The 12,098-nt window shown below is 30.4% G+C and overlaps 1 protein-coding gene across 8 annotated transcripts in view; it reads left to right on the top strand.

The window, feature by feature from the left end:
* Positions 1-11,756, top strand: part of LOC139503693 (myosin light chain kinase, smooth muscle-like) — an 80,790-nt gene extending 69,034 nt beyond the window's left edge. For all 8 annotated transcript variants that reach the window (XM_071293530.1, XM_071293531.1, XM_071293533.1 and 5 more), the window contains 6 exons: positions 2,492-2,582; positions 3,916-4,119; positions 5,748-6,089; positions 6,994-7,146; positions 7,693-7,819; positions 9,712-11,756. In XM_071293530.1, the coding sequence (XP_071149631.1) occupies positions 2,492-2,582; positions 3,916-4,119; positions 5,748-6,089; positions 6,994-7,146; positions 7,693-7,819; positions 9,712-10,341 (1,547 nt within the window). In that variant the 3' untranslated portion in view covers positions 10,342-11,756. The remainder of the gene's footprint in view (positions 1-2,491; positions 2,583-3,915; positions 4,120-5,747; positions 6,090-6,993; positions 7,147-7,692; positions 7,820-9,711) is intronic.
* The last annotated feature ends 342 nt before the right edge of the window (positions 11,757-12,098 follow it).

A 12,098-nucleotide genomic window follows, 5' to 3' on the forward strand; every position in this document is an offset into this window, starting at 1 on the left:
ATGTCTTATTTTTACTTATTGCATATAAACGTAGTATACATGTATATATTAAAACTTTGCAAAAACTAGAAGAAAACACTCCTAAATAATTTTGTCATTTATATGTCACTTTTAAGAGGTGAATTAAAAATTAATAATTAAAAAGACTAACAGCTTTAAGACAAAAGAAATTCTTGTAATTTAACGCTGCTGTTGTTCAAAATTAAAAATATCAAATCATTTGGGGTACAAGGTATTAAGCAAATAAAAACCATGACAACTCGACTATTATGTTTTACAAAGTGTTGTAAATAAAATACTATACTACGAGTATTAATGGGTTAAAGTTTTGATGTTTTGTAAGAATTTAAGACTGGATGTACAAGCACTGCTGATTGTTGATACCCAGCCTAACAAATCGCTGGTGGATGATATTGTGTAATTAACAGAATTAAATACGGAATTAATCTATATCTAATTTGGTGTTTTTATCTGATTTAACTACATTTGAATTATATAACCTATTAATCTATTGTCCTTTTGTGGAAGCTAGTGGCATTGGGTTAAACTGTTGTGATTCTATTAACAAAGGATTGTATAATCTGAGAGAACTAACAAATAATGTCCTAACATGCATAATATTTGTCTTGAAATTTTAACTACCTTTAAATTATAATGCATGTAGTGTAGGATTTTAAGAAAATTAAATTCCATATCATCAAATAGTTTTCAGAAGAAAATTTGTAAATTAACTGCCTGTTATGATTATTACACAGTCCAGGAGTCCATTTTCAAAAAAAACTTACGATCAAGATTGATCATAAGTCATGTACAATTCAGCATACGTATGATAGATCTTAGACTCAGTCCTCATTTTTTAGTAAAACTTGCGAAACTCCATTTGATATCTTAACATAATTCTTTCTTCTGTGCATGTTGTTAAACCAGACTAACTTTGGGTTAAGTAAAGAGAGGCATAGAGAAAACTAACTGTGGGTTAAGTATAGAGAGGCATAGAGAAAACTAACTGTTGGGGAAAGTAAAGAGAGGCATAGAGATAACTAACTGTTGGAAAAGTATACAAAGATATAAACAAAACTAACTTTGGAGAAAGTGTACAAATTTTAACTATAAACTGTTGGTAAAGTAAAAAAATGAAACAGAGATATAAACAAAACTAATTACAGTGACCTGTAGAGGTAGACAAATAACTTTAAAGTTTTCAAGTTCTGGGAAGTTTTTCAAGTTCTGGGAAATCCCCAGACTTATAATATGCAATTAAGAATGTTCTAATCCAAACATTTCTAATCCAAACATAGCTTGTTGTTCGGTGTGAGCCAAGGCTCCGTGTTGAAGGCCGTACTTTAACCTATAATGGTTTACTTTTTAAATTGTTATTTGTATGGAGAGTTGTCTCATTGGCACTCACACCACATCTTCCTATATCTATTAGATTTGACAATTTCTCTTTCTCAACTGGATTTATCAAAGTATGCTATGGCAACAGGAGAAGTAAGGAGTGAGTAATTGTTTCTATAGGAACCATCATCAAGTATTGGGGCCCCTTGTATTTATACTCATGCACACAAGTTATATAATAAAGATATTGACATTACTTTTCATATTACCTTTATTCAAATGACAAGCTTAATTTATAAGTAATGTTTTTTTCTTTCTTGGTGCTTTTTACCTAACATCAATAACTATAGTTTCAAGTACATGTAGATAAATTCAGATGTTAAGGTCAATTTTGTCAAATGATTAAGAAATCCTGATGGTGTCAAAATTCAGAACTCTTACTTAAGAAGAGAGAAAAATGTATCAAGATTGATTAATGTAAGGATTTCGTGACATAGTTGGTAACAGAAACTTAATTTTTATAATGTTATCAGACGAGAAATCATATCTTGTGTCATTTATCATTTCAGTATGATACATAATATATACATAACCATTTATAATATTTAAATGTAAGTTTGACATACTGAGGATACATTGCTGATCTTACCCACATGTTATATTCATAACCATTTATAATATTTAAATGTAAGTCTGACATACTGAGGATACTTTGGTGATCTTACCCACATGTTATATTCATAACCATTTATAATATTTAAATGTAAGTCTGACATACTGAGGATACATTGCAGATCTTACCGACTAAAGTATTCATAATCTATCAGTAACAACTTTTAACTCACAGTATCTTTACACATCAAAGATTTAAATCTTATGATCTTATATTCACTTAAAGTTTTAACAGGTTTTAGGTTAAATTTAGTTTTTATCGGACTGAAAGTGTTCTGAAAAATGACTTTCACTTACTGTGTGATGTATGCATTTTTGATGGCATGAATTTGATATATATATGTGAACAGTTTTGTGAACAAAAATTTCAAAGTGGTTCTCCAACAAGGGTAAAGAACTTGATTTATGACTTTCTTCACGAAATATATGATAGTATTTCTATATCTTGATTTATAATCAATTGGATTTTTGATGTTTACAGAGGAAGAGCTCCCCTTTACTCCGAGGACAGTAGTGCCTGCTACAGAGAAGATATTTGAGGATCATTATGACAAAATTGCAGAAGTGGGCAAGTAAGTATAGTAATATTTAAGGTGGTATATTGGTAAAAAGTAAAATCACAAAAATATTGAACTCTGAGGAAAATTCAAAACAGAAAGTCCCTAATCAAATGGCAAAATCAAAAGCTCAAACTCATCAAACTAATGGATGACAACTGTCATATTCCTGACTTGGTATAGGCATTTCTTATGTAGAAAATGGTGGATTAAGGTAGCACAATACAAAGATTTTTTTACTTCCAATCACTAACCTTTGAAATGCTGTAACTTTCTTATGAATGCATAGAAAATAATAAAAGAGGTATATATAGATAGATAAAAGATTAATCTTTTAAATGAATGCAATATTTTTATTATGCAATCATTATGTAATCAATTATTATTTAATTAGTGGCAAAATCTGGGTAAGTTCACTTGAATGAATTTAGCTCTATCATCTCTTTAACTATACAGAAAATTTTAACGAAATCTTAATCAACATATCATGGGCTTCAAAAGGGTGTCTCAGATTGTCTCTATGGTATTCTATTCTCTCATAAATCTCTAATTAGTGTAAACATCCTGACCACATTAAAGAAGATTATGTTTAATTAGGTGTAAAATTTGTTCTATACACTCTATCTGAAATCTGAGACACCCTTTTGTAGATAATGGCCAAAGGAACAACATATACTAAATTCAACCCTCTAGGGATACCTATGCAGAAGCTAATTTCATTTGAAAGTGGAAATTTGGTGAAAAATATTTTAGACACAGTTAACATTATAATTGGTTACAGAATTGTTGCATAATACTAACATTGCATTAATTTGAAAGAGTAATCTGTTAGCTATCCAAAACTACAACTATTATAAATTTTCAAGCATTATTAAGAAAGTTACAGCATTTTAAAACTTGGGAGTTGGAGTTATAAAATCTTTGTATTGTGCTACCTTAAAGCTGGTTTTATAGCTAGCTAACCCTCTCACTTGCATGACAGTTGCAACAAATTACAAGTAGAAGAAACAATTTAGTTTTACATATATACTACAAAAAGTAAAAGCACCATGAAATCCAGCATTGTCTAAAAGTAAAATAATACTTCAAAATTGAAATTTTATAAATAATATTATAAATGTAATATTAGATGTGGTATGATTGCCAATGAGACAACTATCCACCAAAGTTCAAATGAAGTGGATGTAAGCAATTATATGCCTTTTATCGATGTTATCTCACCTTGATCATAAGATATGTTGGAATAATTTTAACAAATATATATATTTATTATATAAATTTGAATGTTAATGGTAACTTAACACAATATATATTTTATGTGTGTTTTGAAAATCTTTTTTTTTTTCAGAGGAAAGTTTGGAAATGTGTACAAGTGCCTACATAAGACAGAAAAGGAAACGTGGGCAGCAAAGGTCATCAAATGTAGAAAGAAGGATGAAAAATTTAATGTTAAAAATGAAATCAGTATCATGAATGAGCTGACACACCCCAAACTTCTGATGTTACGGGATGCTTATGAAACACCAAAGTCCATGGTCCTTGTTATGGAATAGTAAGTTTAGAAATATCAGTAGCTGATTTAGGTAAAAATTTCGATTCTCTTTAAGGAGGAACTACCTTACAAGAAAAACTTTATTAATAATGGCTGTATTTTAGAGCCAATTTTAAAACTTTTTGTCAGCCTTAGAAATCGACTTGCAATGTTCCCTCTGTAACAATCTTGTCTACATAGAGCTCCTGACAAGGGTGTTTTATTTGACATGCTACACTGATATTTGTGGTTTCCCATACAGAAACATGGAGTCATAATTTCTGCTTAGTTATATTGATCTGAAGCAGAATGCTACACACAGTCCTTGTCTGACTCACACATTTTTATGGTCTTTGAAAAAAAATTGAAGCATATAGTCATTGCCCAGCAGTACATCTTTCTTTCTGTCTGTGTCTGAAGAAATGATATTCAGGTTAAGTATAGATATTGAGTTTCCTTTGCTTGATTGGAATGACAGACATAGGAAAGGGGGGGAATTGATTAGATTTGGGGTCAATAGTTCAAAGTAACTTTTTGGATAAAAATGCTTTCCTTCAAATGATTTTTATGCCCCACCTACGATAGTAGAGGGGCATTATGTTTTCTGGTCTGTGCCTCCGTTCGTCCGTGCGTTCGTTCGTTCGTCCGTGCAGCCGTCCGTTCGCTTCAGGTTAAAGTTTTTGGTCAAGGTAGTTTTTGAAGAAGTTGAAGTCCAATCAACTTGAAACTTAGTACACATGTTCCCCATGATATGATCTTTCTAATTTAATGCCAAATTATAGTTTTGACCCCAATTTCATGGTCCACTGAACATAGAAAATGATAATGCGAAGTTCAGGTTAAAGTTTTTGGTCAAGGTAGTTTTTGATGAAGTTAAAGTTACATCAACTTGAAACTTAGTACACATGTTTCCTATGATATGATCTTTCTAATTATAATTCCAAATTATAATTATTACCCCAATTTCACGGTCCACTGAACATAGAAAATGTCAGGGCGAGTGGGGCATCCGTGTACTATGGACACATTCTTGTTTTTTCTTTGTTAAAAAAGGAACATTTCTGGTCATTTGCCACACACCTGTATGGCTAGGAACCCCTTGCACAAGTTCCCCACTAAGAATTTTTCTGTATATGGGGCTCTGAAGAAAGTATCGTAACAATTTTTGGTTTCTAGATACCTGAACTTTTATCTCCCTGGAGCATAAGGTTTTTGCTTAGTCAAGTTTTTGAATGATAAAATTGTAAATGCCTTTATATTTCTGGATTGTAACACATGTCTATAGTTGTTAAATAAACAATAATTGTACAAGTTAAATTTAGTCCCTCCCAGCATAATAGTATTGTTGAAATACAAGACTGATCATATATGTATGACAATTCATAGTTACTCAGATTACTATGCCAGTGTCTGTATCATGTATATCAATGAACGTAATGTAGGATTAGCTGGTAAATTATTGAGTCCAAGATTTCTTTACCATATTAATAAGTCTGTTGGAAAAAATGGTATGTTTTGAAAGTCTGACTAATATTTACTATTTATATCTCTCCTTTGAAGAATAAGTTAGTTTAGTAAATTGGAAAGCTTGTGTTCGATCCATTTGTTTTAAATTTAGATTAATACATGTATAACCACTAATTTTTCAGTGTTGGTGGAGGTGAACTATTTGATCGTGTTGCGGATGAAGATTTAGAGTTGACAGAAAGAGACTGTGTTCATTTCATGCGTCAGATCTGTGAAGGTGTCCGGTACATGCATGAGAAGTCCATAATGCACCTTGATCTCAAACCAGAAAATATTTTATGTGTTCGTAAAGACAGCAATTTGATAAAAATTATAGACTTTGGATTAGCACGTCGCTTTACACCAGGTGAAAGTCTAAAGGTAATGTTTGGAACTCCAGAATTTATAGCCCCAGAAGTTGTGAACTATGAACAGATTGGATTACAAACAGATATATGGAGTCTTGGAGTCATCTGTTATGTCCTGTAAGTAGTTCTGTGTTTATTGATACAGTGTAACTTGCCTAATCTGACACACTGGGGGATCAGAAAAAAATGTCAGGTTAAGCAGGGAGTTGGAATACTCAGGGTTTATCTGCAAGTATAGGCATATTTTGGGACCATGGAAATATGTAGGTTAAAGCAGGATGTTGGAATACTCAGGTGTCGGATTAGACAGGTTACACTACTTTGAAATTGATAAAGATGACCATAAATTCTGCAGAACTTTCTTTCTTATGATATATACCTTCACACTAGCACAGTAGAAAGTCATTGTAAAATTTCTTATATATTCACATAATTTGTCATCTTCAAACTCAGGAATTTTGTAAACAGTTAATTTATAACTATGACTATATCAATGATAATTCATGTCAAGACAGAAGTGCTGACTACTGGGCTGGAAATGAGGTAGTTTATTGGCATGAATTTTATTGCCACATCTTCACTTTGTGCTGATAAATTTAATTGAAAGATGCAAGCTTTAGTTTAAAGCTCATAAAAAAAAGATGTTCTTAAATATTGTCTTATTTATACTAAATTTAGATGCTGCATCTGGAATCCCACATAAAAACAGGGCGAAAGATACCAGAGGGGCATTCAAAATTACAGATAAAAAATTACCTGACAATGCCATGGCTACAAAAGAAAAAGACAAACAGAAAAACAATAGTACACAACATAGAAACATAAAGACTTGGCAACACAAACCCCAACATACAATCTTTGTTTGCTTCATTTTCGATCTTTTGATAAATTTGTCAGTTTTGCCACATGTTGAGTAACTTTCCATTTGGGTTTCAATTACTTTTATAGGATTGCTCTTTTAATGAACATGTATATGCATCATTTTTTGCAAGTTATTTATTTTATTGATTTTGTATTTTAGATTGTCTGGATTATCTCCCTTCATGGGTGATTCTGACGGTGAGACACTTTCCAATGTTACACAAGGAGATTTTGATTTTGATGATGAAGCCTTCGAGGAAATATCAGAAGAAGCTCGTCACTTTATTGAAAAATGTTTGCTTAAAAATATGAAGTAAGTTGAAATATAATGTTATATATTTTACTCGGAATAGTGACATGTAGTCATGGAAATAACTTATTATTTAGAAGAAAAAAAGTAATTTGGAAAATGAAGGTCAATAATTTAAACAGAATGAATTATCTGATTAGTAGTCTTTGTTGCCTCTTCATACTATTTACTATCATCTATTAAATTATTAATTTATTTCATTATTTAAACATTTGATATGATATATATGTATATATGGTGGGTTTTTTTCTAACTGGGTAAAACATATACCACATGGGGGTTACAAATTTTATATATTTATTGGAAATGTAAGAGCTTAATGCATGAGAAGTAACACAATTTTAAACATGAAGTGTTTCATCACTTTGTGTGAAATGTACTATTTGACAAAATGGGAATTTAAATTTAAGGAACTAAAGATAGGTATGTAGATGTTTTTTGCCAGCAAAATACAGGAACTTGTAAATAAATGGATATACTCTTGGCCTCAGGAATGATCAAAATGTAGAATACTTAACTAATTTAAACATGTTTTATAAACTAATACAGAAAGAGGATAACAATATCAGAATGTATAGAGCATAAATGGTTGGCACATTCAGAGAGAAACAGCTCTAAAAAGTTACGACAGAGTCTACGCAATTTGAAACAATTTATGGCTCGACGCAAGTGGCAGGTTTGTATACATTATTATATGTATGATTAAGGTTAAACAAAAATTATAATCTTTTCAACTCACTTTTATATTTTTAGTTTATTATTTTATTTCTTTCTTATATAAGTTTTTTTTTTATTTATTCATATAAGTTTTGAATGTTCTATTTAATTTTGCTAAACTTTTCTCATTACAAAATGAGTCTAGTATTTTTATTTTTTGACATATAATAATTTTCATTCACTCATTTCTTCTTTATTCACATATTTTGTTATTTATGCATATTTTTATGTTTAATATTTTTTTCTTTTCTGAATGTTGCATGTTTAGGGCTAATTAAATTGAAACATACATGGTGCCTAGAAATAGAACTCTCTTCTATCATGTCTACACAAGAAATTTGATATTTCTCAAAATCACTCTTCCATACAAGAAATTTAAACTTTATCAAAATCACTCTTCCATACAAAAATTAGATCTTTCTCAAAATATTTTTGTTTTTTAAAGTTTAGGTACATATCTATAGATATGAGTCTTATCCCTAGGTGCAGTGTATGTTTAAATGACAAAGCCCTTGGAGAGTATCATGGATTGTTTAGGCTTAGTTACACTTATCTTGCATGGTTTCACATATAAACACTCATATCGCTAAAATTAAATTTCAGCCTCAGCTTTTAACTCTTTTGCAGATGCAAAAAAAACCAACAAAAACATATTAGCATGTGTTTTCTTTGAAAAAGGGCTGATTCTATTAACCAAGAAAAATATAAGGACAGACCAAATATACTTAGTCAGTAGATATCCATCCTTATCTGCTAATATTGATATATGAAGATTTCATGGGATTTAAATTCCATCTTGTTTTCTGTTAAAAATCATAAATCGTCTTGTGTCTTGTTTATTATTTTTACATTATTACAAGCAAATATCAATTTGATATCCACACAAATTTATGAATTTGATTTCTTAAAAAGGATAAAGATGAGTAAATACATGAAAAAAAGGGAAAAAGGGACTGGTAGACAATATTTCGTATAGGGATGAACATCTACTGAAATCTACTTTATTTGGTCTGACACATTTTCAAACAGTTACAGGTGATATTCATGAACTGGAGCATAGTATGTGTAAGGCTGGAATGTTAATATAAAAAAAGAATGTTACAAAAGTATGACATTAGAGATCTAAATAAGCTTAACTTTTCTCAATTTTGGAGATCTTTGAATTTTCACAAAATTCTGACAGGCCACTTTTTGATTTGTTTCTTAAATAGTTGGTTATGGAATTTGGCATTTGATTAAGTTTGTTTATGAACCAGACATATTAAACATTATTTTTTATGTGCATATAGTGCACCAAATTATTTTTCCTAATCTGTGCATTTACATTGAATACTTTCAAACTTACATCATGAAGAACATACAGGTATACAATTTAATTTTGTACTTTGTCAGGACAAGGAAAACAATGCTTGGTAAACATCACATAATTCTACCTGTTTCTGTGCCTTGTACAAAATTAATTGTGTTTAATAAGACATTGTTTGTATTTACACATTCCAGAGCTAAAGGTGCTAGAAAATCATTGTCATCATAGAACACAAATTTTATTGAAATTGGATGTGGGTCATATTTTGCACAAAGCCATTTTAAATCATTTAAGTCTACCATGTAGGAAGATAAGAGATGTGAAGAAATGTCTAAAAAATAGTTTTATTTCTACAATATTATTCAAAAGCTTTAATAAATATCCCATAGTTTATACTTTGAAAGAATCAACATTAATAACATGTTTTTGCATTTAAATGATTTGAAAATACAATGTATATGATGACTTTGATTTAGTATTTGCATTCACCCTGTGTTTGTCTTAGTCTTCACGCTATTTGTATGGCTTTCTATTTTTATGTGTAGAAAATGGGAACTGCTATTCGGGCAATAGGACGCATGTCAGTCTGGCAAAAACAGCGTGGTGATAGTAAATCAATTGACCACTCTTCTATAACTAGTGATTCCGATATTGCTTCACAGAGTGACTTGTCTGTCCTGCCAGTATCAAGGTCTACATCACGTGGAGAAACAGATTTCAAAGGAGAGAATTTGGAAAGTTCTGATACTACAGAAACAGATGAAGAGGTTTTTAACCAATCAAAAGATGAGGATGAAGATTGTGAAGATGACAATTGTGTAAACTGTGAAAACAATAATAAACACATCAAAACAATGTCTTCAGGGGATACATCTGCACCAGCAGAAATCATTAAAGATATGGTGGACTGTGAAGCAGTGAAAGGGGACGTTGTACGATTTGACATTGCAGTTGAAGGTCATCCGACACCTCATGTGGAATGGCTGCATGACCAAAGTGTAATAAAAGAAGATAGTAGACATTCATTTATAGCAAGTCATAATGGTCTCCATTCTCTCATTATTCGTGACATATGTGAGTCAGATGAGGGTGACTACACTTGTAAGGTTGCCAATGACAACGGGGAGGACACATGTTCAGCAGAGTTAATTGTGTATGGTGTGAACGCATTTTAAGTTATATTCCACTGTATAATAGTGATAAGTTATAGCCATTTATGTTAAGTAAAGAGCATAATAATATTCAATGGTAGATAACCATATCGAAATAAAATAAGAATTAACAAATTAAGAATATAAAAGAATCATGTAGAATTTAACGATTTTACAGCACACATGTTTGTTTCTGTTCCAAAAAAGTTTTATCAGGATGAGACAATTTAACAGAAAGAATTTTATTCTGTTTATTAGGCAACAACAAAAAATTTCAAGAAAAAAAATATTTGGAAAGTTCGAAGAAATAATATCATTTTGGCAAATGGTTCAATTTCTTAAAGACATGATACAAGAATGGTGTTCATAAGGTTATATATGCAAGAAGTATTATTTCATTGAAATATAGCATATTCTCATCTCATTACAGACGTCAGCAATTTTATCATAAGTTTTTTTTTTTATTAATATATAAGCTTGGAATCCTGGCCTTAAAAACACATGATTGATATAGAATCTAGGTTGGAAAATGACCTTTTAATCCAACAATCTAAAGCTTATTTCAAGGACATTTTAATATACCTAAATGAGAATAATACATTTGAGGGTACTCTTGTACTTTTCATAGAACACTTTAATTTTTTAATGGAAAAAGCCAGTATATTTGAACATTGATGATTGCCTTTTTCTTCCTTAAATAATTTTAAGAATTTCTTGGATTCAGTTTTTGTTCTTTTACACCAAATTTATTTTTAAAAACATTTATGACTTTTAACAAAGCAAAAACAAGGACATTTTATTAATTATTGTACACATGCAATGCCAAAGTTTTAATTTATCTTAATTTACTTACTATTTTTTACTTGGTTGTGCCAAGTTATTAAAGGGAGGCTACTCATATTATATAAGATTTAACAATATTCTACTGTGCCAATTTTTTGAGTTTGCATTCGTCCTGGCATTATGGGTCTAGGTTAATCTAAGGTTTATATTTTCTTTCTTTAATTTTTAATAGTATTCCCGCTACATTCAACACTAGAATTAATTAAATTTTTTACATTTGTATTATCCCTTCCAATATTTTAATAGATATACATGTACTGGTAATATAGCCATTAAATGGAAATTATTAAACTGACCATAGATAGCAGGATTGAAATTTTGTATTTGTGACAGATGCGAAATGTTAATGTTTGTTATTAAATGTCTTTGTTCTTATTACAATATAGGACATATCAATCTTATATAAGCAATGTTGTTTTTTGTTCAGGGTCCCAGGCTAAATTTGATTGTGCAATGGGAATGGGGAAACACTAGGGGTGATATATATCATAAGTTATCTATGTATTTTACACCATTTGCACAGACTGTTTTAATATGTACTGTGTGCATAAATTGCACATGCAAAATGATTTTAGAAGAAATAAAAATATGAAATAGCTTGTTGTACAAGATATGTAAGGCTTTTTCTATCAGAGGGCTGAGTATCTTTAGTATGAATAACAGGGTTTACCGTACCGTTGAGGCATTATCTCATCTGATTTTTTTTTACATTTTGTCCGGTTTTGAGGACTTTATAGAATTTCAGTTCTTCACTCTCTGGTTCTATTACTCTTCAACTGTTGTTTCATCAAAATACTTGGTAATTCATACAAAGTGAGCAGCATATTTGTATGTGGAACTTTTAATTTTTAAAGGTAGAATTATTTATTTGTAAAACAGTTACAAAGACACTGATGTGTGCATGTAGAAAAGATTTCTTAGGTTTTACACAAAAATAC

Source organism: Mytilus edulis, chromosome 14 (assembly GCF_963676685.1).
Source record: "Mytilus edulis chromosome 14, xbMytEdul2.2, whole genome shotgun sequence".
NCBI lineage: Eukaryota > Metazoa > Mollusca > Bivalvia > Mytilida > Mytilidae > Mytilus > Mytilus edulis.